We start from the raw sequence: 27,511 nt of genomic DNA, 5'->3' as shown, positions 1-27,511 counted from the left end.
CAGAAATTGCTTGGATAACCTGAAGAGGAAACCACATAAATATGTATAAACAAACAAGCAGTAGAAGTTTTGATAAATCACAAAACTGTTAAGCACTTAAAACCAATGTTATGATTGGCCCCCCAGGGGGTGGTAAAAGGATCACAGTGTATAAGAAAAGTCAAATTTCTTCCTCCTCACCTATTATTTACCCATAATAATGCTGTACTGTCAACACTGCATATTATAAAAATATGGTTTCTGCTATAGCTATAGCTCTGTCCTCTACTTCTTTCTGGTTTTGGACTACATTCTTTAACATTTCCCATTGTGAAACAAGAAACTAAATGGGAAACATTAGTATGAATAGTTTTTTTTTTTCTTTCTTCCCCCCCCCCCCCCCCCCCCCAAGAGTGTGTCCAACTGCATATTGACTGTATATATATTACATACTGGTTATTATAAAACATGATAATAACTAATGTCATGTATAACAATACACTTGTTTTTCATTTAGACCCTTTGAAACATTTACTTTATTGTATGTAAAGGAAAAACATTTAATTTTAGTATGAAATTTGCATGTGGTCCACAGACATATTTTAAGTATTGTATACAGCATACATTCATCCATTCATATTCCAAACCAATCTAATTCTGGGTCATGGGGGGTGGAGCCTATTCTGATAGCACAAGATGGGAACTAACCCTGGGCAGCGTGCCAGACCATCACAAGGCATGACGAAAAATGTGGCCAGTGTTCACATTTATCCTATTTTTAAAAAATATTCATGACATTATACTCATTCACATAACACTCACAGAGCTTTTCTGCAGTTGTACACAGCTGGTATCAGTCTCCTGTAACCCTCCTCTGATGTATTGAATTTCTTCAGGTCCACCTCATCCAGCACTTCCTCTGACATCTGCATTAAGAAAGCTATAGCTGAACACAGTCCAGGAGAGAGCTTGCTTTGGGATTCTTTATCTGATTGTAGATATTGCTGAATCTCCCTGGAGAGGGACTGGTCATGTATTTCAGTCAGACAGAGGAAGAGATTGTTGGATTTCTCAGTAAGAATGCTTTCTGTTTTTATTTGTTTTTTGATGTACTGGACTGCCTTGTTGATGCTCTTTGAACTGTTCTGTGACTGTATCAGTAGGCCTTGTAGGAGTCTCTGATTGGTCTCCAGTGTGATGCCCAGCAGGAACCGGAGGAAAAGATCCAGGTGTCCATTTTGACTCTTCAAGGCTTTGTCCACTGCTCCTTCCAGCAGGTCCTCCAGTAGAACATTCTCAGACCGGTTTCTGTACCAGCCCCAATGCTGAGGCATAAAAAACTGCAGTGACTCAATGTCCTTATTCACACAGCATTGAAACACATAGAAAGCAGCCAGGAACTCCTGAAAGCTCAGATGCACAAAGCAGTAGACCTTCGTCTGGTAGAGCACAGATTCCTCTCTAAATATCTCAGTGCAAATCCCAGAGTACACAGAGGCCTCAGTGACATCAATGCCACACTCTCTTAGGTCTTCTTCATAGAATAGTACATTGCCCTTCATTAACTGCTTAAAAGCCAGTTCAGCTAGTTTCAGAATCAAAGTTCTGCTGGATTCCAGAAGGGTTTTTAGATCTCTCTCGTTTTTCTCTTTGTACTTTGCATTCTTCGTGTGTAACTGAGTCCACATAAAGTGTATATACATCTCAGTCAGAGTTTTAGGGATTTCTGTATCATTATTTTTTTTAATGATTTTCTGAAGCACAGTGGCTGAGATCCAACAGAAGACCGGTATGTGGCACATGATGTGGAGGCTCTTTACTCTCTTAATGTGCAAGATGATTTTCTTGGCTTGGTCTTGATCACCGATTCTTTTCCTGAAGTACTCCTCCTTCTGTGCATCAGTGAATCCCTGAATTTCTGTCAAACGGTTTATGTACTGAGGAGGGATTTGACTGGTTCCTGCTGGTCGGGAGGTTATCCAGATGAGAGCAGAGGAAAGCAACTCTCCTTTGAAGAGGTTTGTGATCAACACATTCACTGATGATATCGTGGTAATGTCAAATATATTCTCACACTCTAGAAAGTTCAGTGGAATTGTGCTTTCGTCTAAACCATCAAAAACGAACACACATTTGTGTGTATCATATGTCCTTAAGGCAAGATCTTTGATCTCAGGATGGAAGTTACACAGAAGTGTATGAAGACTGTACTGCTCATCTTTAATCAAGTTCAGCTCCCTGAATGGAAGCACAAACATGAAATCTACATCCTGATTGGATTTTCCCTCAGCCCAATCAAGAATGAATTTCTGCACAGAGACAGTTTTCCCAATTCCTGCAATTCCTTTAGTCAGAACCGTTCTGAGCTTTGGCATTTCTGGTCCTTTATCTTCTTTTTCTTCTGTGTGTCTGACACCTTCAGCCATCACAGCTCTAATGTTCTCTTCTTCCATTTCTTTTTTAGGATCTTGTACAGCTTTAAAGATGTCAGAGCAGTTGATTGGAATGTCTTGTAACAGTTGTTTCCTGAGTGTTTTCTCCATCTGTAAAACCTCATGTTCCTCATCCACACTTTCACTCTCTCCCTCTATGATGTAGAGCTGTGTGTAAATCTGGTTCAAGAGGGTTTTATTCTCTTGTGTATTGATTCCCTCAAATAAGCTCTCATACTTGTTCTTCATGCTGGTTTTGTGGGTGTGTAAGACTCTATGCAGTACATCATGCACTGGAGTGTGACAGTCGTGCTGCATGGCCTCTTCCATGTCTTTGTGTGGGTGTAGAAGAGGACGGGTTCTAGATCTCTTTCTGCAATGTGGACAGCCAAACCCTCCTGATGAAGAAGACTGGTCCCAGTAGCTGCTGATACACTGTCTGCAGAACCTGTGTCCACAGCTGATGGAGACTGGATCTGTCAGAAGCTGCTCACACACTCCACACCTGGACTGATCTTGTAGTTCATCTTCCCTCCTGTTAATAGAAACAAAGAGGAAGAGTCAGGATGAAAGAGAGAGGATAAAATAAATACATGAATCAGACTGAAACACAAGGCATTTTAGTCATTATTTCATATATACATTGTGATACACTCTGACATTGCGTGTGTGTGTGTGTGTGTGTGTGTGTGTGTGCGTGTGTCTGTTTTAGTATATACCATACAGGACACAGCACTTAATAACATGTCCAGTTCTACAGGCAGCATATCTACTGCTCACTCAGGATCAGCGTTTATGCTCTGGGCTATGAATGACTACTAACCAGAATAGATATTTTTTTAAAAGGACACAGAATCTCTATACTCCTTTATGTTTCATGTTATTAACATGACTAATTCAATGTGTAAATCTCTTTTTCCTGTAAACACGCTTTTTATTACCTCAGAGGGAAAAGCTTGGAGCTGTCACTTTTCATAGACATACAGCTGGGATCTGGAGATTCTGCTCTCTGGTTTCCCCATCTGGTGATATTAGATAGAAAATAATTCAGATGAAGTGCAGCATGAGGACTGAAAATAATACACTTGATAATAATACACACGTTAGGCGGTTCATCAGAGGAGGCAAGGGAGGATGTGCCCGGTCAAATGTCTGGTTTAAATAAGCAATCCAATCCGTCATGTGTTATCATGCCTATGTAGGAGTGTGGTGTGGTCAAGTATTGTCTACTGTGCGGAAACACAACCAATGAACCAGCGAATGATTAAAATGGGTCGAAAATGCTGTAACAGTTCTTACCCGGAGTGAGGAACAATTGCTTCAGAGTAACTGTGATGCATGGAGTTAATTAAGAGGGAGCACATATGTAGTAACGAGGACATTAGTGTGGGTACAATGAAAGGCTCGTTTATTTTATAGACTGACCATACCAAGCCAGCTCACATGGCAACTAATGTTCTATATATACATAAAGGAAACAGTATGACGCACCATAACGGCATTACTGAAAATGCTGAGAAGGCTAGGGAAACAATACAGTGACAGCGTCCAGCTCTCTTTCCCAAATGAGCTCTCTCCCCTCTCTCACAAGAGATCGCCAAAATACACGTGATCATAAAGACGAACTAGCGACCTCTTAAAGACAGCATACATGTTACACTGCATGTCATTAACAGTAGCCTGCTTAAACGGGTACTTTTGTTTCAGTATACTCAGAGCAAGAGACTTCACAAACAGAACTGTACTGCTGAGAACCGCTGAAATAAGGAACAGAAAGACTGTCTGTTTCGTGGCTGTTTTTTTCTTATTTTATTTTTTTAATTTATTTATTTGTTTGTTTTAAATGTTCATGAACACAAGCCTTTCCTGTCCCCTGAATCCATCCTTCCTTGCAGATTCAGCACACTTTCTAAAATCAAATTTTAGAAAATGTTTCCCTAATCCAGGGACATCAAGCATTTCCAAAATAATCATGCATTTTCCTATAATTTCACATAGATATTCAAAGTCTTTGAGAGGATTGTTTTAAATCGTTACTTTCACAGCCTAATTTTACAAAATGTTAGTTCTGGAGCACCATTCAGCTCTTAAAAAGTCCAACAAGCTGCTAAAAATGCTACTGCTATTATAAGTACTCCATCCATAATGATAGCCAACCACATCAAGCATATTACACCATATTAGAGTTACTGGATGAGCCTGTTGTGTTATATACATTACTATCTGTTTGGTTAGAAAAACAGGTAATTATTTTTTTAGGTAATAAAAATAACTCTGATTAGGCTAGTGTTCCTCTACAGGTCAGCCTCGCCAGGAATCTTCCTCATACTGATTCAGTACACATACACAAATTCATGTGACTATATTTAATTTCCTGTTTATGAAAACCTACCTAGGTTTTTGAAGGGCTAAGTGATCACCCCAGTGGTATGCCCTTAAGCCCTGTAGGCATGTAATATCCTGAACAACTGTTTGCTTAATACTAATGGTTGCAAAACTGAGGACCTACTTGGCGTTGTGAAATTTGTACTGTAGTACATGCAGTTCTCATTCAGATTCTTGGCAGACATGTTTGTGTTCGTGTTTTACCTCAGGTCAGTGTCAGCTCCACTACTGAAATGATAAGGATTCTCCATGGAACAGGCCCTCTTCGAAGAGACACACTGGAGATGTTACTCTGGATGTCTGAAGCCTGTTAACATGATGTTGAGATGTTTTATATATAAGGTACAGGGTGTTTTCATTTCAAACTATGCTGACAGTTTTATTGCCCCAATAAAAGTTATTTTTTAAACTTTCTTAAGTAAGTAAATCAAACCAGTAATCAAAAATGTTTTGGGGGGTGTTTAAGGCTAAGAGAACATTGCTAATACAGGAAAGCCAATGAACATTGTAAATTGCCCTACATTAAGAAAATGCACCTTTTTTTCTTTCAAAATCAGTTCAATGGTGAAGTACAATGGTGAAGTACAATGGTTCAATGGTGAAGTACACTCTGAGTACATTAAATGAGCATGACTGAAAATACATAGCACACATTGAGGCATACATGTGAGACTCAAATTATATACATAATATAAATGCATGTATTACAGAAAAATACTGTAAACATAGATTTTAAATCTATCTGAGTCTTAAAGTATTCATAAGTATTGTTTTTTTTACCAATAGTTATGAACTTCCCCGTTCTGTACATGGTCCTGTAGCTCAAATGACAAAGCAAGTTGTTACCAAGGTCATGTGTTCCTTCACTTGGGAAGTTGATCTGGAGAAGAATGCTCGACAAATGTTATAAAATGTATACTTACTGCGTGATGTTTTAAAATCAGACTGCCATTCGTACTTATAAATTTTGACAATGGCATCAGTTCACATTGTAGTCCTCCAGAGTTGTGGGAGACATCAGAGCAGAGAGGGGGCAGAGTGAGGGAGAGGGGCAGAACTGAGAATAGCGGGACTGAGGAAGGAAACAGAACTAAGGTTCTTAGAGAGGTCAAAATTAAGAGTGGTCAGAACTGTTCAATGATCTGCTAGGAGCCTTTCTTACTGTGTGGGTGTGTGTGTGTGGCATGCTGAGGAGCCCTAGACTATAATCTCTGAGGGAAGAGAATCCTCAAACAGCCCCTCAGTAGCTGTAGTTTCCCCTCTGCCTGGGATTGGGAATTATGTAAAAAGAGCACTGACACACACAGCACTGTTCTTGTGTTTTGCTTTCCCTCTCACACACATATAAACTCTATTGTTACATATAGCATCCCTAAACCTGACAGACAAAATCAACAGAAACAAAAGAGGAGAGAGGGAGAGAAACAGACAGGACAAAGTCATCAGACACTTCACTCAGTGTGTGCAGACAGCCACAAGTACTGCAGCACAAGTGTGTCTGTGAACATTAGTTTGGGAATTCTGGTGTTTGTGTGCATAGAAAGTAAACTGCACAATGTTACAGTACAGTGGTATACAACACAATGTCAGTACTCATGTTTTACTCAGTGCAGATGTGTTACGCCATGAATTCTTTCACAAAAACATCAAAATCTGATTTCCTCATATGAACCTTCATTAAAATGCATGTTTCATTTGGGAAGATTTTGGTGTTACAATAAGTGACATGAGATACTAAGTAGACAGAAATGAGTTACATCATCTGAGTCCAAGTGAACGATTCAGAAGTGGAAAGATCTTGTGATTTAAACTACAAAGTGCTCACTTCCTACTGACATCAGCATTACTGACTGGTTTTATAAATACACCCATTCACAAAAGGTCAGTAAATCCCCTATAAGAATCACTTATGCTATACACATTTCGTAACATAGACATTTGGTAAAACCACTAATCATTTCAGTAAAGCATATAACATCTCATCTCATTTAAACATATTTATGCATGATAAGGTCTATAAGTCAGATACAACATTGTGAAGGTGTGTAAGAAACAAATGGTATTGTATATAAAAGCTTAATCTTAAAGACATTAGTCATGTGAAAAAACCAATACATTTTACATCTTTTACATCCGGGCTGAGAGAATAACTATGTGACTGTGGTCATATTATTGTTTTTGCTGATCACTTACACACTGAAATAAAATATGAAAGTAACAGAACTTTTGTAATCATGTCTTAAACAAAGGCATAGAAAATACAAACACATTTTCTTCTTAGCAATTCTCAAATACATTTATCCAAAACACACACACTGTTTCTTTCACTGGGCACTTCAAGAATGAAAGCTCGTATCACTGAGAAATCAGTTCTATTCAAAAAGTAAAACATACCTGAAATTAACACACCCACACACACATCTTACACTTACACAGTAACTGAACACTAATATGTCTTAGCACTAAAAAAGATCTCAGGTAAGCACAAACTCTTTTGTGAGAACTTTGCAAACATGGAGGTAGTAAGAGGTGAGAGGAAGAGGTAGAGAAACAAGAGAAGAAAGATGAGCTCAAGAACAAAAGGAAGCAGGAAATAGAAGGAACCAAAACTCAGATGACATTAGGCCACTTTGGTGAATCATCAATCATGGCCTAATGATGTAGGAGGCTGGGTATAGAGTCCAGCCCGATCTGAGTTGATATACAGTGGCATCCATAATATGGACATTTAGAATGGAGAACATTTAGGAGTCTTCTCATTGTTTGCGGAAAGCAAAAGCGGGTAATTTTAACGGCATGTAAGGATGCCACCCAGTCTGTTCCAGTTCCTGTTTCTGTTCCTGGCATAGTGTATGCTGCTCAGCCTGTTCTAGTTCCTATTCCTGGCACAGTGGGTGCCGCTCAGTCTGTTCCCTGCGCCTTCTACCAGGCTTGTCCACGTGTCACGTTCCAAGCCTGGCCCGACACCTCGTACCAGGCCTATCCCTGTGGCTACACTGTTGGACCTGTCGGATCTGCCTCTGCTGATCTCCCCTGCACCCCCAGGCCTGCCACTGAATGTCGCACCCCCCGGACCTCATAGACTCGCCTGTCACCTGTCACCTCCATGCCCTCAGACCTGCCTCCTGACTTGTAGGCTTCATGTTCCCTGCGTGTCCCACCCCTGTCTGTGTTTCCTGTGCCCTCCACCCTGTGGTTCCCACCCGTCCCGCTCCGGCCTGTGTAGGCACCCCCCATGTCTCCATTGTTGCCTACTCCTGCTGCGCCGTTGTTTTTGCCTTCAATTATGCCTGGTTTTGTTTTGCTCCTGTTGTGTTGTCTGTCCCTGTGCCTGTTTCAGTTTCTGTGTCCCTCTTTGTTTCGGTCCCTGTGCCCATCCATGTGTCTGTTCTGGTTCCCGTGTCTGTTTTTGTTCCTGTCCCGTTGACCCTGGCCTGGTCTGGGTTGTGTCACATTATGGCCCCGCCCCCTCCTCAAACGTCTTTGTGTGTGTGTGTGTGTGTGTGTGTGTGTGTGTGTGTGTGTGTGTGTGTGTGTGTGTGTGTGTGTGTGTGGTTGTGTGTGTGTGTGTGTGGTTGTCTGTGTTGCCACGTCCTCTTGTGTCCTCCACTTTTTCTGTATTATGTGTAATCGTCTTGAGTGTGTATATATGTCTCCTGTGTTGTAGTACGTATTGTTGGTGTCTGAGATGTGCATAGAGTTTAAGGATTGTCATGTGTTTTGCATCTTGTGTGCAACCAAGATGATTAATTTATGGTTTCATATACTACAACACTACATATGGAAACAAACCCCTTTACCAGTAATATCGAATCTTCAAGTCATTCCAAATTGTGGACTGTTATGTACTTTGCACATATAATATCTACTTTATATTATTAATTATACACCTTTGTGTTTTTTAAATAGACTCTAAATGTATATATTCTAACCTAGCATAATTACTTTATAGTGTATTATACATACTACAGAAATGGACTAATACATCAGATTGGAAATATTATAACATCAACATAGTATTTTAATACTTATGTTGTTCCCTAGTGTGACCAAAAAAGAATACCATAGCAATAACACAATATACATATTATATCAATATAATGTTGTATAATACATTCTTGTGTATTTAACTGAATGATATTGTTCACTATCAGATAATAATAAACCTTGAAAGAGATTAATGCAAGACAAGATTAGATATTTCCCTTGTCTAATATGTTTCACAAACAAAGTTTGACTCCATTTGCTTCCATTTCATCTAATATTGCTTCTTCTAAAGACTTTTTCATCACTTAGCATTTGTTTTTTAATAAATAAATAAATAACATACTTGGGGGAAAAATAATTTAGGAACTGCGATGTTTCAAATGTGAAATGTATGTTACAATTAAACAAAGTTTTACAGTGGACCACTGAAAAAATTAATTACATTTGAGAATGAGAATTAGCACAATTTACCTGAGCAGATCATTCCAGCATCTTTATCATGATTACATTCAAGTCGTCTCAAAATTTTAGGACCTCCACTTGTTTCCCACATAGGCTCTGATCCAATACACATCTTTCATTCATCCAGACTGGTCCTGATCCTGGTCCAAAGTGAGCATTACCAAGTACATCCACAGCCTCCCCACAGCCCATATCTCTACACACCACTGCAGCATTTTTCATATCCCAGTGAGCATCACACACTGTTCCAGTGTTCTTCAGTTGGAACATCGCAATTGATGGATCATTGTTGGGTGATACTGGCTCCTGGGAACCAACCTGCGATAAGAAAAACCCATGGAAACAATACAAACACGTAACACCAACATATATGGTATTTATCATTTGGATTCAGTTTCACATGCATTAGAACTTCTCACTCTCTGTTTTTCCAGTGTTGGTTCTTGGTAACAGAGCTAGGAGTAAGTAAATACAGTAACAAAATTATTTCTAGAACATACAAAGCACAGCACATTAACATTAATTATGTTAAGTGGTAGCTCTGTGGTTAAGGTACTTGTAATCGGAAGGTTGTCAGTTCAAGTCCCACCCCTGTCATGTTGCCACTGTTGGGCCCCTCAGCAAGACCCTTAACCCTCAATTGCTCAAGTTTTGTTCAGTCACAATTGTAAGTCGCTTTGGATAAAAGCATCAGCTAAATGTTATAAATGTAAATGTTAATTGCCAAGTCTGAATTAATAATAAATAAATTCCTAAGACTGTAAGGGATGGAGTGGATGAGGACAGACCCTAACAAAACAGTCACATCACAAGCAGTATCATCCTTCGTTAGTCAACAGGTAAAATATCATCTTGCATGCCATATCCAACCCTGAACTAACTCCACCTCAGTGTCTCCACATGTCTCTCCCATTGCTTGCAGAAGAGGCAGGAGGACATGTGGTTGGCACTCATACACTCCAATGCAAAGCTGATCACTTATGTGATAAATTGAAAACACTATTAACTTGTGGGGTTTTGTTGTTGTTGTTGTTGTTGTTTAATTGTGCAGGGTACAACAGTCAGTAAATGCCTCTCATAGTACACAAGTTTTTTTACAAATATACAGGCAATGTATGTATATTCAGTACATATACACTATATATTAAATTGTAACCTGGAACGATTTCGAGTCAGATGTTGATGCTGAGAAGAATGAGATTTATTAAGGGCAAATCCATATTCAGAGTTGTTACAATGGACCTGGGTCATAGAGCCAGCACAGAGTCTGGGAATACATAATAAAACATCCAAAAGCACACAATGACAAACAGAGGCTAGAATTAGCAATGACCAGCAAACACACAAGTAAAAAGGTAAGGTTTACATACACAGGGTAATGAGGACTTAACTAGACACAGGTGCCACTCATGAGGGGTGGAGAAAATGAAACTAAGGAACAGAACTACAACAAGTAAAGCAAAACTAAAAGACATGAGTCATCCACTCTGCCGGGAACAGGAACTGGAACAGGCCAAGCGGCATCCACTGTGCCAGGAATAGGAACTGGAACAGGCCAAGCAGCGTCCTTCACGCCAGGAACATTAACTGGAACAGACTGGGTGGTGTCCTTCATTCCAGGAACAGGCACTGGAACAGTTTGGGTGGCTTGGGGTATAGCCACTGGTACTGGTGGGGTGACCCTGGAGGAATACACAGACACAGAACCCACTCGGCAGCTCAGAAGGCACAAGCAAGCTATAGGAAGCTCACAGTTGTGATTGAGTGCACACCGAGTACCATACCAAGGATAATCTGTGCATTTACAAAATGTGTATAGCATAAGTGATTCTTATAGGGGATTTACTGACCTTTTGTGAGTGGGTGTATTTATAAAACCAGTCAGTAATGCTGATGTCAGTAGGAAGTGAGCACTTCGTAGTTTAAATCACAAGATCTTTCCACTTCTGAATCGTTCACTTGGACTCAGATGATATAACTCATTTGTGTCTACTTAGTGTCTCATATGAGGAAATCAGATTTTGATGTTTTTGTGAAAGAATTCATGGCGTAACACATCTGCACTGAGTAAAACATGAGTACTGACATTGTGTTGTATACCACTGTACTGTAACATTGTGCAGTTTACTTTCTACGCACACAAACACCAGAATTCCCAAACTAATGTTCACAGACACATTTGTGCTGCAGTACTTGTGGCTGTCTGCACACACTGAGTGAAGTGTCTGATGACTTTGCTCTGTTTGTTTCTCTCCCTCTCTCCTCTTTTATTTCTGTTGATTTTGTCTGTCAGGTTTAGGGATGCTATATGTAACACTAGAGTTTATATGTGTGTGAGAGGGAAAGCAAAACACAAGAACAGTGCTGTGTGTGTCAGTGCTCTTTTTATATATTTTTTTTCCCAATCCCAGGCAGAGGGGAAACTACAGCTACTGAGGGGCTGTTTGAGGATTCTCTTCCCTCAGAGATTATAGTCTAGGGCTCCTCAGCATGCCAAACACACACCCACACAGTAAGAAAGGCTCCTAGCAGATCATTGAACAGTTCTGACCACTCTTAATTTTGACCTCTCTAAGAACCTTAGTTCTGTTTCCTTCCTCAGTCCCGCTATTCTCAGTTCTGCCCCTCTCCCTCACTCCGCCCCCTCTCTGCTCTGATGTTTCCCTCAACTCTGCCCCTCTCCTTCAGCTCCACCTCTCTCTTTCAACTATGCCCTTTGCATTGTGCTCCGCCCCTCTATCTCAACGCTGCCTTACACTTCCCCCACAACTCTGGAGGACTACAGTGTGTCGAAGAACTGATGCCGTTATCAAAAATGATAAGTACGAATGGCAGTCTGATTTTAAAACATCACACAGTAAGTATACATTTTACAACAAATCTCAGGCATTCTTCTCCAGAGCAACTTGCCAAGTGAAGGAACAAATGACCTTGGTAACAATTTGCTTTGTCATTTGAGCTAAAAGACCATGTACAGAACAGGGAAGTTCATAACTATTGGTAAAAAAAACAATGCTTATGAATACTTTAAGACTCAGATACTTAAAATCTATGACTTAAAATCTATGTTTACAGTATTTTTTTCTGTAATACATGCATTTATATGATGTATATAATTAAATTTTTATTGGGGCAATAAAACTGTCAGCATAGTTTGACATGAAAACACCCTGTACCTTATATATAAAACATCTCAACATCATGTTAACAGGCTTCAGACATCCAGAGTAACCTCTCTTCGAAGAGGGCCATGGAGGGTTCCATGGAGAATCCTTATCATTTCAGTAGTGGAGCTGGCACTGACCTGAGGTAAAACACGAACACAAACATGTCTGTCATGAATAGTAGGTCCTCAGTTTTGAAATCATTAGTATTAAGCAAACAGTTGTTCAGGATATTACATGCCTACAGGGCTTAAGGGCATACCACTGGGGTGATCACTTAGCCCTTCAAAAACCTAGGTAGGTTTTCATAAACAGGAAATTAAATATAGTCACATGAATTTGTGTATGTGTACTGAATCAGTATGAGGAAGATTCCTGGCGAGGCTGACCTGTAGAGGAACACTAGCCTAATCAGAGTTATTTTTATTACCTAAAAAAATAATTACCTGTTTTTCTAACCAAACAGATAGTAATGTATATAACACAACAGGCTCATCCAGTAACTCTAATATGGTGTAATATGCTTAATGTGGTTGGCTATCATTATGGATGGAGTACTTATAATAGCAGTAGCATTTTTAGCAGCTTGTTGGACTTTTTAAGAGCTGAATGGTGCTCCAGAACTAACATTTTGTAAAATTAGGCTGTGAAAGTAACGATTTAAAACAATCCTCTCAAAGACTTTGAATATCTATGTGAAATTATAGGAAAATGCATGATTATTTTGGAAATGCTTGATGTCCCTGGATTAGGGAAACATTTTCTAAAATTAGATTTTAGAAAGTGTGCTGAATCTGCAAGGAAGGATGGATTCAGGGGACAGGAAAGGCTTGTGTTCATGAACATTTAAAACAAACAAATAAATTTAAAAAATAAAATAAGAAAAAAACAGCCACGAAACAGACAGTCTTTCTGTTCCTTATTTCAGCGGTTCTCAGCAGTACAGTTCTGTTTGTGAAGTCTCTTGCTCTGAGTATACTGAAACAAAAGTACCCGTTTAAGCAGGCTACTGTTAATGACATGCAGTGTAACATGTATGCTGTCTTTAAGAGGTCGCTAGTTCGTCTTTATGATCACGTGTATTTTGGCGATCTCTTGTGAGAGAGGGGAGAGAGCTCATTTGGGAAAGAGAGCTGGACGCTGTCACTGTATTGTTTCCCTAGCCTTCTCAGCATTTTCAGTAATGCCGTTATGGTGCGTCATACTGTTTCCTTTATGTATATATAGAACATTAGTTGCCATGTGAGCTGGCTTGGTATGGTCAGTCTATAAAATAAACGAGCCTTTCATTGTACCCACACTAATGTCCTCGTTACTACATATGTGCTCCCTCTTAATTAACTCCATGCATCACAGTTACTCTGAAGCAATTGTTCCTCACTCCGGGTAAGAACTGTTACAGCATTTTCGACCCATTTTAATCATTCGCTGGGTCATTGGTTGTGTTTCCGCACAGTAGACAATACTTGACCACACCACACTCCTACATAGGCATGATAACACATGACGGATTGGATTGCTTATTTAAACCAGACATTTGACCAGGCACATCCTCCCTTGCCTCCTCTGATGAACCGCCTAACGTGTGTATTATTATCAAGTGTATTATTTTCAGTCCTCATGCTGCACTTCATCTGAATTATTTTCTATCTAATATCACCAGATGGGGAAACCAGAGAGCAGAATCTCCAGATCCCAGCTGTATGTCTATGAAAAGTGACAGCTCCAAGCTTTTCCCTCTGAGGTAATAAAAAGCGTGTTTACAGGAAAAAGAGATTTACACATTGAATTAGTCATGTTAATAACATAAAACATAAAGGAGTATAGAGATTCTGTGTCCTTTTAAAAAAATATCTATTCTGGTTAGTAGTCATTCATAGCCCAGAGCATAAACGCTGATCCTGAGTGAGCAGTAGATATGCTGCCTGTAGAACTGGACATGTTATTAAGTGCTGTGTCCTGTATGGTATATACTAAAACAGACACACGCACACACACACACACACACACACACACACACACACACACACACACACACACACACACACACGCAATGTCAGAGTGTATCACAATGTATATATGAAATAATGACTAAAATGCCTTGTGTTTCAGTCTGATTCATGTATTTATTTTATCCTCTCTCTTTCATCCTGACTCTTCCTCTTTGTTTCTATTAACAGGAGGGAAGATGAACTACAAGATCAGTCCAGGTGTGGAGTGTGTGAGCAGCTTCTGACAGATCCAGTCTCCATCAGCTGTGGACACAGGTTCTGCAGACAGTGTATCAGCAGCTACTGGGACCAGTCTTCTTCATCAGGAGGGTTTGGCTGTCCACAGTGCAGAAAGAGACCTAGAACCCGTCCTCTTCTACACCCACACAAAGACATGGAAGAGGCCATGCAGCACGACTGTCACACTCCAGTGCATGATGTACTGCATAGAGTCTTACACACCCACAAAACCAGCATGAAGAACAAGTATGAGAGCTTATTTGAGGGAATCAATACACAAGAGAATAAAACCCTCTTGAACCAGATTTACACACAGCTCTACATCATAGAGGGAGAGAGTGAAAGTGTGGATGAGGAACATGAGGTTTTACAGATGGAGAAAACACTCAGGAAACAACTGTTACAAGACATTCCAATCAACTGCTCTGACATCTTTAAAGCTGTACAAGATCCTAAAAAAGAAATGGAAGAAGAGAACATTAGAGCTGTGATGGCTGAAGGTGTCAGACACACAGAAGAAAAAGAAGATAAAGGACCAGAAATGCCAAAGCTCAGAACGGTTCTGACTAAAGGAATTGCAGGAATTGGGAAAACTGTCTCTGTGCAGAAATTCATTCTTGATTGGGCTGAGGGAAAATCCAATCAGGATGTAGATTTCATGTTTGTGCTTCCATTCAGGGAGCTGAACTTGATTAAAGATGAGCAGTACAGTCTTCATACACTTCTGTGTAACTTCCATCCTGAGATCAAAGATCTTGCCTTAAGGACATATGATACACACAAATGTGTGTTCGTTTTTGATGGTTTAGACGAAAGCACAATTCCACTGAACTTTCTAGAGTGTGAGAATATATTTAACATTACCACGATATCATCAGTGAATGTGTTGATCACAAACCTCTTCAAAGGAGAGTTGCTTTCCTCTGCTCTCATCTGGATAACCTCCCGACCAGCAGGAACCAGTCAAATCCCTCCTCAGTACATAAACCGTTTGACAGAAATTCAGGGATTCACTGATGCACAGAAGGAGGAGTACTTCAGGAAAAGAATCGGTGATCAAGACCAAGCCAAGAAAATCATCTTGCACATTAAGAGAGTAAAGAGCCTCCACATCATGTGCCACATACCGGTCTTCTGTTGGATCTCAGCCACGGTGCTTCAGAAAATCATTAAAAAAAATAATGATACAGAAATCCCTAAAACTCTGACTGAGATGTATATACACTTTATGTGGACTCAGTTACACACGAAGAATGCAAAGTACAAAGAGAAAAACGAGAGAGATCTAAAAACCCTTCTGGAATCCAGCAGAACTTTGATTCTGAAACTAGCTGAACTGGCTTTTAAGCAGTTGATGAAGGGCAATGTACTATTCTATGAAGAAGACCTAAGAGAGTGTGGCATTGATGTCACTGAGGCCTCTGTGTACTCTGGGATTTGCACTGAGATATTTAGAGAGGAATCTGTGCTCTACCAGACGAAGGTCTACTGCTTTGTGCATCTGAGCTTTCAGGAGTTCCTGGCTGCTTTCTATGTGTTTCAATGCTGTGTGAATAAGGACATTGAGTCACTGCAGTTTTTTATGCCTCAGCATTGGGGCTGGTACAGAAACCGGTCTGAGAATGTTCTACTGGAGGACCTGCTGGAAGGAGCAGTGGACAAAGCCTTGAAGAGTCAAAATGGACACCTGGATCTTTTCCTCCGGTTCCTGCTGGGCATCACACTGGAGACCAATCAGAGACTCCTACAAGGCCTACTGATACAGTCACAGAACAGTTCAAAGAGCATCAACAAGGCAGTCCAGTACATCAAAAAACAAATAAAAACAGAAAGCATTCTTACGGAGAAATCCAACAATCTCTTCCTCTGTCTGACTGAAATACATGACCAGTCCCTCTCCAGGGAGATTCAGCAATATCTACAATCAGATAAAGAATCCCAAAGCAAGCTCTCTCCTGGACTGTGTTCAGCTATAGCTTTCTTAATGCAGATGTCAGAGGAAGTGCTGGATGAGGTGGACCTGAAGAAATTCAATACATCAGAGGAGGGTTACAGGAGACTGATACCAGCTGTGTACAACTGCAGAAAAGCTCTGTGAGTGTTATGTGAATGAGTATAATGTCATGAATATTTTTTAAAAATAGGATAAATGTGAACACTGGCCACATTTAAGTTAGTTCGTCATGCCTTGTGATGGTCTGGCACGCTGCCCAGGGTTAGTTCCCATCTTGTGCTATCAGAATAGGCTCCACCCCCCATGACCCAGAATTAGATTGGTTTGGAATATGAATGGATGAATGTATGCTGTATACAATACTTAAAATATGTCTGTGGACCACATGCAAATTTCATACTAAAATTAAATGTTTTTCCTTTACATACAATAAAGTAAATGTTTCAAAGGGTCTAAATGAAAAACAAGTGTATTGTTATACATGACATTAGTTATTATCATGTTTTATAATAACCAGTATGTAATATATATAATTCTACAGTCAATATGCAGTTGGACACACTCTTGGGGGGGGGGGGGGGGGGGAAAGAAAGAAAAAAAAAATATATTCATACTAATGTTTCCCATTTAGTTTCTTGTTTCACAATGGGAAATGTTAAAGAATGTAGTCCAAAACCAGAAAGAAGTAGAGGACAGAGCTATAGCTATAGCAGAAACCATATTTTTATAATATGCAGTGTTGACAGTACAGCATTATTATGGGTAAATAATAGGTGAGGAGGAAGAAATTTGACTTTTCTTATACACTGTGATCCTTTTACCACCCCCTGGGGGGCCAATCATAACATTGGTTTTAAGTGCTTAACAGTTTTGTGATTTATCAAAACTTCTACTGCTTGTTTGTTTATACATATTTATGTGGTTTCCTCTTCAGGTTATCCAAGCAATTTCTGTGTTACTTGTTTCCATCAGCCTGTTTTAACTGTACTCTGCACTTAATTTTCACTGCCTTTGCAGACTAGATGGCTATAATCTCACCACAGACTGCATTGAAACTCTCTCCTACACTTTGATGTCTCCAAACTACCCCCTGCGAGAACTGCAACTGAGTAACAATAACCTAAAAGATTCAGAATTGGAGCTGCTCTGTTCTGGACTTAAGAGTTGCCACTGTAAACTGGAGATACTCAGGTAAGCCTTCTATCATTTAATACCTGAATTAAAACAAGTTAATTGTAATGTGTGAAGGCAAGGCCGTGATATTTTTATGAATATCCCTGGGTCTCAATATAGAAATTAAGCATTGACTTTGGGGCAAATTCTGCTATTGAAGTTGCTGTTAAAGTAATAGAGTGGCCCTTAAGATGGTTATGATTTTCCCCAAGGGAAATAATGATAGCAAGGGCATGATAAAGACATTTGTTTTCACAAGCAGATTTGCTATTATTAGATAAATATGTTATCCTTCTTGGATTCTGGCACTGATTGTGTTTCTTCAAACCATAATTTAACACCTGAAATGCATGGTCATTATGAAATAGGTGAGCAGGAGACAATAAAACCCCTAATGCAGGGCTACTCTAGAAGGATTAAAATATCTAACCAAACTTTAAGATAAGCAACAGATATCAGTAGAACCTACTAGGAATGGGATGAAGCTATGAGCTGAAATGATTTTACAGTTTTACTTAGTGTAATTTAACACAACTTTAAACTTGCTTGTTTACACTGACAGAGCTTATGGGTTATAAAAATTAACTAAAGTTAAATTGTCGCACCACAAGTGTCTTAGCACATTACTTAGGCAAAGTTTGAGATTTATAAATGCATTAATTCCCCACTGATGGGGATTGTGTTTATAAAATGTATGATTAAAGTGTGTTAACAATAAATATAAACCTAATCATGGACATGACTACATGCAGTAGAAGCTAATAATATCAAAGTGGCTGCTCACTCAATATCTGAACTGTCATCCTTTCTGTTCTCATTATTTTTGGAAGCATTAGCAGCAGTTATATAACAAACTACAAATGTCAAGGGTGTTTAGACCCATAATGCAGAACATATAATCAGTTTATATGCAGATGATATATTACTGTTCCTGCAAAATCATCTCTCATCAAACTATCCAAACTATAGAAATACATTCCAAAATCTCCAAATATATTAACTGGACCAAATCACTCAACATGAGCTCATGCCTCTAAGCACTCAGCACATCACATATTTGAATATAAAAATCTCCAGATAGCTTTCATAGTTGCCTAATCTTAATTTTAATCCATACTCACATCTAAAAATGATAACTGCCAACCCTCATCAACCCTACTATAAAAATGATAGTATTACCAAAAGTAAACAATCAATCAAAATGCATTTATATAGTGCTTTTTACAACAGGCACAAGCAGCTTTACAGATGTTTAGGTCCAAGCCTGCCAATAAGCACCTTCTCACCTCTGATTGCCCCCGTTTTCTTGAAAGAAACCTTGTCTGCTTGACCATCACTTTTCTCCTGTGATTATTTATGATCCTGATTATGAGTTGTTGTTTTTTTTTATTATTTTATTTTAAAGTTAAATTTAGGCCCATGTCTAGACAGTAGACCTACTGCTTAAATTAGGCCCCAGCTCTAATAGTCCTGTTACGGAACGAGGCTTAAGCAGGATGTAGGGATGAGGCACGTTGAGACAAATGTTTTATTTAACACAAAACACCTACACTCACCACACATACTATATTACATCAAATACCAACAAACATATGACGGCACAAGAGACACACACTCGACAATTACACACAAGGATCAGATCAGGTGGGTGACAAGAGACAGCGTGACACTACAGACTAACACACACACACACAGATGTTTGAGGAGGAGGGAGGGGCTGTATTGTAACAGTCCTCCAGGCTTTGGACCTCTTTTTGTATTGTGTTTTAATGTATGTTCAGTCTGGGGCATTAAAATAGTGTAAACAAGCTATACCGTTCAAGGCTGCGTAAAATGTGTCCCATGAAAAGAAAAAAAAAAAAAGTTATGTGATAGAATGGCTGGGTGGTTGTTCTCTGAAACATCCACAAGATGGAGACATTTGTTTGGTCTCCAAATGCATTTTTAAATGGGAAATGTTGGTCATTCATTTCTCTGTCATCCTGGGGTTAAATATACACAGATGAATGTGTTGAAAAGCTGGAGAGGGGTAGTATTTTATTTTTAAAGCCCCAGATGCCTGGATGGTTCCATGTCTGGACAGTGAATGATCAGATTTGGGGTGGTGTGTTTCTTTCTCACTGTTACCATACAAACACTCCCATCAATTCCAAACTGTTGAACACTCCATTCCCATACTATCAGAAAGTAAAATAAATTACCATTATAAGCAAATCATAAATTTGTAGTTTTTGTAGTCACTCTGTTTTTTAAAAAAATGTATTTTGTTCTCTTTAGGCAACAGTGCATTCCCTCTTTACTTTAATTGTACAGTCAGTTAAGTAGCTTGTACAAGGAGAAATAAAAGGCACCACTAGCATTCAGTAGTGATACACAAACACCGACTCTTGACCTTTTGACTTTAGCTTTCAGCCTAATACATTAAATAGATGTTTTTCCTATTGTACTAAACAGATTACGTGTTACATACTTACACCTTCTTAATAAGCCTTCCTCATTTGTATGTTTTTTATTACTTACTGGCTTTGTTTTGTTCTTTGATACTTTGTCTTATTTCATATATTTCAAGTGTTCATCTGCCATACAAGTGTTCTGTTTGGAATGTTATTTTTACGGCTGCACAGAAAAAGTCTGATATTTGCTTATTTATTAATGAATTGGTAATAAAGCTTTCGCATATCACTCTTTCATACAAATTTTGGTCAACAGTTACTGTACAAATCACTTTGGACTAAAAATAAATATACAGTCCTTAAGGTCATTTTACCACCTTTGTTTACCATCTGGCAAAATTATAATTCTGAGTCATTAAATATATTGTAAAATATGTCATATTGATCTGCCTTTGTAGGCTACCTATCTGTAATCTTGGGGAAAAGACTTGTGAAAATTTGGGATCATCTTTGCAACTGACAAACTCAATCTTGAGAGAACTGGACCTTACTAACAATGATCTGCATGATTCAGGAGTGACACTGCTCTCTGCTGGACTGAAGAGTTCACATTGTAAACTGGAGATACTCAGGTGAGCTAAAAATGTAAATATTAAGTATAAATATAAAATATAAGTATAAATATAGAATTATAGTTTTTTTTTCCCCCTCACACCACATAAAAGTAATTACAGTGGTGTGAAAGTGTTTGCCCCCTTCCTGATATCTTATTTTTTTACATGTTTGTCCCAGTTAAATGTTTCAGATCATAAAACAAATTTAAATATTAGACAAAGATAACACAAGTAAACACAAAATGCAGTTTTTAAATGAAGGTTTTTATTATTAAGGGGGAAAAAAATCCAAACCTACATGGCCCTGTGTGAAAAAGTGATTGCCCCCTAAACCTAATAACTGGTTGGGACACCCTTAGCAGCAACAACTGCAATTGTTTGCGATAACTAGCAATGAGTCTTTTACAGCACTGTGGAGGAATTTTGGCCCACTCATCTTTGCAGAATTGTTGTAATTCAGCCACATTGGAGGGTTTTCAAGCATGAACTGCCTTTTTAAGGTCATGCCACAGCATCTCAATCAGATTCAAGTCAGGACTTTGTCTAGGCCACTGCAAAGTCTTCATTTTGTTTTTCTTAAGCCATTCAGAGGTGGACTTGCTGGTGTGTTTTGGATCATTGTCTTGCTTCAGAACCCAAGTGCGCTTCAGCTTGAGGTGACGAAGAGCTGGCCAGACATTTTCCTTCAGGATTTTTTGGTAGGCAGCAGAATTCATGGTTCCATTCACTACAGCAAGTCTTCCAGGTCCTGAAGTAGAAAAACAGCTCCAGACCATCACACTACCAGCACCATATTTGACTGTTGCTATGACGTTCCTTTTCTGAAACGCTGTGTTACTTTTACACCAGATGTAATAGGACATGCACTTTCCAAAAAGTTCAACTTTTGTCTTGTCAGTCTACAAAGTGCTTTCCCAAAAGTCTTGGGGATCATCAAGATATTTTCTGGCAAAACTGAGATGGGCCTTTATGTTATTTTTGCTCATCAGTGTTTTTTGTCTTGGAACTCTGCTATGCAGGCCATTTGTGCCCAGTCTCTTTTTCATGGAGTCATGAACACTGACCTTAACTGAAGCAGGTGAGGCCTGGATTTCTTTGGATGTTGTTGTGGGTTCTTTTGTGACCTCTTGGATGTGTCATCGCTGTGCACTTGGGGTAATTTTGGTCGGCCGGCCACTCCTGGGAAGGTTCACCACTGTTACATGTTTTTGCCATTTGTGGATAATGGCTCTCTCACTGTGGTTCGCTGGAGTCCCAAAGCTTTAGAAATGGTTTTATAACCTTTTCCAAACTGATACATCTCAATTACTTTGTATCTCATTTGTTCCTGAATTTCTTTGGATCACAGCATGCAGTCTAGCTTTTGAGGATCTTTTGGTCTATTTCTCCTTGTCAGCCAAGTGCTATTTAAGTGATTTCTTGATTGAGAACAGGTGTGGTAGTAATCAGGCTTGGGTGTGTCATTCACAAAGTGCCATGTAGGTTTGGATTTTTTTTCCATTTAATAATAAAAACCTTAATTTAAAAACTGCATTATGTGTTTACTTGTGTTATCTTTGTCTAATATTCAAATTTGTTTGATGTTCTGAAACATTTAAGTGTGATAAACATGCAAAAAAATAAGATATCAGGAAGGGGGAAAATACTTTTTCACACCACTGTATGTCTCATAATTATTAATCTCATTAATAAATCAGTCTTAATTTGTCAGTCAAATCATATTGATCACAATCCTTAATTTTTAACTAAAGAAAGTAACATACATTATTTCATTTCTGAAGGATTAAATAAGTGTGCTTTACTTTTGGCCACATTCACACATCAGGTAAATGTGGGTCAAATCTGATCTTTTACTCTATATGTGATGCACAATTGTAATTTGGACAGCAGCACAAACAGCAAAAGCCAGAGTTATTCTGTTATGTTCATTTCCAATTAGGGCCACTTTCATATGTGGTCATAAAATCGGATCAATATCTCAAATGTGGCAAAATTAATCAATTTGCATTAATCCAACTTGACATTCATCATATTTCTTGCTGCCAGGAAAAAAAGACAAATGAACAGTGAGGGAGTATTTCAGTGAAAGGCTAGCCAGACAACATTTTACAGTGTTTTCCATTTTTAACACTGTTGACTACAAAAATCTATATAATAATAACTATAGGAACAATGAGCTTGTTGCATTAGTGGACAACTTGGTGGAAATAAATTATACATTTAATAACACACAAGCTACTCAAAGTCAAAACCAATAGAATCAACAATCTGTTTATTTATAGTGTAAATTAGATTGTGTGTGTGTTGTGAGAAAGAGGAAAACAAGGTTTGTGCATACTCATGTAAATGTACATGCATGATGTTAAAGGAGGTGGAGATTTGCTACTTTTGGTTCTCCATACAAGAACCAAGAAAATAAAATGGCACCACGTGTAAATGGCAGAATGACATGGCTGTAGGTTAAGTTCAGCTGGTTTTGTTCTATCTGATATATTCTAGGTTATTACTTATTTTTATTTATTTTTTTACATTTCTGTTCATTCTCTGTCTCTGCTCTGCACTTAAGTTCTAACTCTTGAGCGAAGCTTGATTTGTAAAACATAGGGTAACCTGCACACCAGTGATGAGGTGCCCAGTGTGTGGGCAGGGAGGGATACATTTCTGGAAGAGTTCGCCAAGTGCTCCACTTAGTACAGTAGCATTCAAAAAAGACTTAGTGATAATATGACGGCTGTAGTCCAAATCATAAAGTTTAACTGATTCTGTGGGAAGACTGGAAGTATCATCTAAGCATACAGTGTGTTATGATGACACATGATATATGTTCAACCTCATAAGCCTTTTTTTCTCAGAACATGGTGTCCTACAAAACTATATAAATACATTATGCTTTTTAAACTACATAACATGGAAATAACAAAAATACCCATATTTGGTGAGACTTGGTTTTTAAGGTTACACACAAATAAGTGTTGAAAAAAAAAGGTTTATTAATTTTAACATTTTATTTAATTTCATAACAAAACAATGTTTGCAGTTAGACAGTACAGCCTGAGAAGCAGAGACAAATGTCACTGAATTTGTCTCTATTTGTTTTCCTCTCCTTTTTTGCAGATTGTCTGGTTGTTTGGTCACAGGGGAAGGCTGTTCTTCTCTGGCTTCAGCCCTGAGTTTAAACCCCTCACATCTAAAAGAACTAGATCTGACCTATAACCACCCAGGAGACTCAGGAATGAAGCTGCTTTCTGCTAGACTGGAAGATCCACTCTGCAAACTGGACACACTTAAGTATGTGAAACTATAGGGGTGTCCGTATAAATGTATAAGGGGGTATATTCAAATTGATACTAGTCTATTTAGGTGACTTTATGTAGTGTCAATGATATGCTTAAATTTGGGTTTGGCTTTTGGCTGGTCAGTGAATTGTCTGATTTATTGTACAATAATAGATACAAGATAACACAGTCTGAGTGAGCATCAGTGTAGCTGTGCTGTTAGATGAGATTGTCTTTGCACCCTGCCAAGCCTCCCAGCATTACAAGGATGAGGGTGGTGCACTGAACACTCTTAAAATAATTAATTGCCAGTTTATTGAAGTGTTCATGCTGCTACAAATGTTAATTTATTGTAAAATGAATACTTTAGCACAGTTCTTCTCAGGAGCTTCGTACTGAAGCTTATGCCAGCATTAATGACCAAAATCTAAAGTGTAATGGGAGTGAGGTGGGGGGCGAACACACATGCAAAGTACCAGCGACTTGGACTTGAGAATGAGCAGAATCCAAAACAGGGGAAGACATATCGAAAATGATAAACAGGTCAATGTAAAGAAATGGACTAGTTTAATAACAGAAACACGAGGAACAAACCAAAAAGATAAGAGGCCAATTCAGGGTGAGGGTGAGCACTGGATAAATAAAGAGACTAAATATTCAAGGGGAACCTACGGGATAACAAGGAAGCATAAACAAACAGGGTAAACAAAAAGGAAGGGGAAAGAAACCTAAAGGGAGCAAAGCGACAAGGAAAGAGACTAGACTACAACGTGGGATTATAGATCAGGAAAGAAATTTAGGAGAGTACACAGAAATAATGTATAGCGGCCAGGAGATCAGAATCAACTTAATGAACATTAACCGGCAAGGCAATATCGACAAAGAAGGCAACATAAACTAGAATACCAAGAGAAAGCATGTAGGAACCAAACAAAAGATAACACTAACAGGAGAATAACAATAGTAAACAGAGAGAGTAACTTAACTTGAAACACCAAGAACGATCAAAAATACATAGAAATGAAATTAGAAGTGACCAACAACCCTAAGATTCAGTGACACGGTTTAAATATACAAAGATAAAAAGAATATAAACAAGGAGCAGGTGAAAGCAATGACGGGTGTTGAAAACAAACGAGGAGGTGGAGAAAACGAAACTAAGGACTGGAACACACGGAAGAGATCATGAAGCTAGGGAAACAGGAGAAGCTCCGGTCCGCAAACATGATATAAAGTCTGGTAAATGTGTAGGTTTATTTTTAATTTTTTTAATTTTTTTTTCCACAAAATATTAGTTAGTTACATCTTGTTTATATAGGCTATTACTTACTTGAAAATACTTTTCAAGAAATTAATAATTCTTACATATTATTATTAAACTGTATGTGTGTGTGTGTGTGTGTGTGTGTGTGTGTGTGTGTGTGTGTGTGTGTGTGTGTGTGTGTTTGTGTGTGTCTTTAGGATGGAACATGCAGGGATGATCAGAATCAAAGCAGGCTTTAAAAAATGTAGGTTCACTGTATGCAGACACACACACACACACACACACATACACACACACACACACACACACACACACACACACACATTCAATTTGTGTCCTTGCCTTTAACCTTTCTTCTTGTGCACAGACGCATGTGTGCTCACACTGGATCCAAACACAACACACCCCCATCTCCATATGTCTGAGGGAAACCGCAAGGTGACATGGATGGAGGAGCAGCAGTCATATCCTGATCATTCAGAGAGATTTGATGGCTGTGAGCAGGTGCTGTGTAGAGAGACTGTGTCTGGACGCTGTTACTGGGAAGCAGAGTGGAGGGGGAGTGGAGAGTCTGTTGTAGCAGTGGCATATAAAGGAATCAACTCAAAAGGAGGCAGTGCTGACTGTGCATTTGGATACAATGACAAGTCCTGGTGTCTCATCTGCTCTAATGAGCGTTACATTGCCAGGCATAATAAGAATCACACTTTCTTACCTGTCCTTACCTCCAGGTCCAACAGAGTAGGAGTGTATCTGGACTGGCCGTCAGGCACTCTGTCCTTTTACAATGTTTCCTTGGACACAAATACATTGACCCATTTATATACATTCCACTCCACATTCACTGAGCCCCTCTATGCAGGGTTTGGGTTTTGGGCTGTGTCTTCTGGTACCTCAGTGCGAGTGAGATAGAATATCTTGTGTTGTGCAGGGAAATATCAGAAAAACCTTACTTTATATTGTGGACATCTTGTATCAGCAGTATTCAAAATTCAATATTTTTCAAGACTGAATTTTTCAGACTACTTAGTAGATATGTCAGACAATATTTCACTTCTGAGTAGAAATATCTAGATGTTTATTATATAAATAAGTGGTTTTAAAATTCAGCCATTAGCATGTAAGTGACACACTCTAGGCTACACCCAGCAACGCGCGCACACACACAAACACACACACACTCCCTTTCGGTTTTCACAAAGTTTACTGCCTCAGTTGTTTTGTCCGATATTTATATGATATAGTGAAGTACAATTATAAGCATTTCATACGTTTTTATAAAAATGTTTTTATTGACAAATATATCTAGTTTAAGCAAAGACTTAATATTTACAGTGTTGACCCTTCTTTTTTTAAGACTTCTGCAATTTACCTTGGCATGCTGGATATCAGCTTCTGGGTAAAATCTTTACTGATGGCAACTAATTCTTTCCTAATCATTGCTTGGAGTTGATAGCAGTTTCTGTGTTTTTGTTTGCCCACCCTCTTTTTGAGGATTGACCACAGGTTCTCAATGGGATTGAGATCTGGGGATTGAGATCTGAGACATGGTGCTCCGTCATACTGGCAAAAAATAAATAAATAAATAAATTGTTTATCATCAAATTGCTCCTGGATCGTTGGGAGAAGTTGCTCTTGGAGGATGTTTTGATACCATTCCTTGTTCATGGCAGTGTTCTTAAGCAACATTTGAGCAAGCATTCAGCAAAAGGGCTGAAATGCAGTGGCTGGAATGGAGTAATTTTTGTGATGAAGTTGATTTTCATGGCCAAGAATGACTGACTTTTCAGTTAATTGCAATTCATCTGATCACTCTTCACACTCTAGAGATAATGCAAATTGCCACCATTGAAACTGAGCCAGCAAACTTTGTGAAAAGCAAAATTTGTGCTAGTCTCAACTTTTGGACATGACTGTACATCGTTAGCAAAATCTTGACTGCATACTTGATATTTCAAAACAGTAACAGGCCACCATCACAATTCAGTATGAACACACAGATATGCACAAAAAGTCAGTTATACATGAGTCATTTGTTGGTTTAAAGGGCAGCAAAAGACAATTGACAAGTTAAATGATCTGCTACAGGAAACTCTGGTCCAAATTAGAGTGTTTATGACAATGCCATTGCTAGTTGCATCTTTTCAAAGATCATTCAGTAAGCTAAAATGTATCAAAACACACCTTCAGTCAAATGT

The 27,511-nt window shown here is 38.8% G+C and overlaps 2 protein-coding genes and 1 long non-coding RNA gene across 6 annotated transcripts in view; 1 reads left to right on the top strand and 2 right to left on the bottom strand.

Annotated features, from left to right (window-relative positions):
• The window catches only part of LOC113589716 (NACHT, LRR and PYD domains-containing protein 3-like), a 205,319-nt gene that overhangs the window by 9,765 nt on the left and 168,043 nt on the right, over nt 1-27,511 (bottom strand). Inside the window, exons 1-4 of one of the 3 annotated variants that reach the window (XM_035534912.1) lie at nt 5,720-5,797; nt 5,001-5,103; nt 3,353-3,433; nt 802-2,946 (exon numbers count right to left, since the gene is read on the bottom strand). In XM_035534912.1, the coding sequence (XP_035390805.1) occupies nt 802-2,946; nt 3,353-3,433; nt 5,001-5,047 (2,273 nt within the window). In that variant the 5' untranslated portion in view covers nt 5,048-5,103; nt 5,720-5,797. Of the gene's footprint in view, nt 1-801; nt 2,947-3,352; nt 3,434-5,000; nt 5,104-5,332; nt 5,352-5,719; nt 5,798-27,511 lie in introns of those variants that run through there. The other 2 variants (XM_035534913.1, XM_035534911.1) reach the window with 2 other exon arrangements.
• LOC118242709 lies at nt 10,429-19,271 on the bottom strand. The gene is made up of 3 exons (XR_004776995.1): nt 19,054-19,271; nt 12,422-12,549; nt 10,429-10,927 (listed from the first exon to the last, which is right to left on the bottom strand). It is a non-coding gene; the product is annotated as an uncharacterized LOC118242709 (long non-coding RNA).
• LOC113568284 (NACHT, LRR and PYD domains-containing protein 3-like) lies at nt 12,021-26,627 on the top strand. 2 transcript variants are annotated; one of them, XM_035534909.1, is made up of 9 exons: nt 12,021-12,102; nt 12,457-12,554; nt 14,073-14,153; nt 14,590-16,734; nt 17,612-17,785; nt 20,619-20,792; nt 23,889-24,062; nt 25,511-25,557; nt 25,681-26,627. In XM_035534909.1, exons 1-9 carry the CDS (start codon nt 12,046-12,048, stop codon nt 26,223-26,225), a joined length of 3,495 nt encoding a protein of 1,164 aa, XP_035390802.1. In that variant the 5' UTR covers nt 12,021-12,045; the 3' UTR covers nt 26,226-26,627. The 2 variants fall into 2 exon arrangements, with proteins under 2 accessions (XP_035390802.1, XP_035390803.1); XM_035534910.1 differs by lacking the exon at nt 20,619-20,792.

Source organism: Electrophorus electricus, chromosome 16, assembly GCF_013358815.1.
Source record: "Electrophorus electricus isolate fEleEle1 chromosome 16, fEleEle1.pri, whole genome shotgun sequence".
Taxonomy (NCBI): Eukaryota; Metazoa; Chordata; class Actinopteri; order Gymnotiformes; family Gymnotidae; genus Electrophorus; species Electrophorus electricus.
This window is presented reverse-complemented; position numbering and strand designations above follow the sequence as displayed.

Bases quoted from the DNA above. Each gene is read 5' to 3' on its own strand.
- LOC113568284 (XM_035534909.1), top strand. From the start codon at position 12,046: ATGCCGTTATCAAAAATGATAAGTACGAATGGCAGTCTGATTTTAAAA. The intron at 12,103-12,456 runs GTAAGTATACAT...TCATGTTAACAG, and splicing joins TGATTTTAAAACATCACACA to GCTTCAGACATCCAGAGTAA. The intron at 24,063-25,510 runs GTATGTGAAACT...GTGTGTCTTTAG, and splicing joins TGCAAACTGGACACACTTAA to GATGGAACATGCAGGGATGA.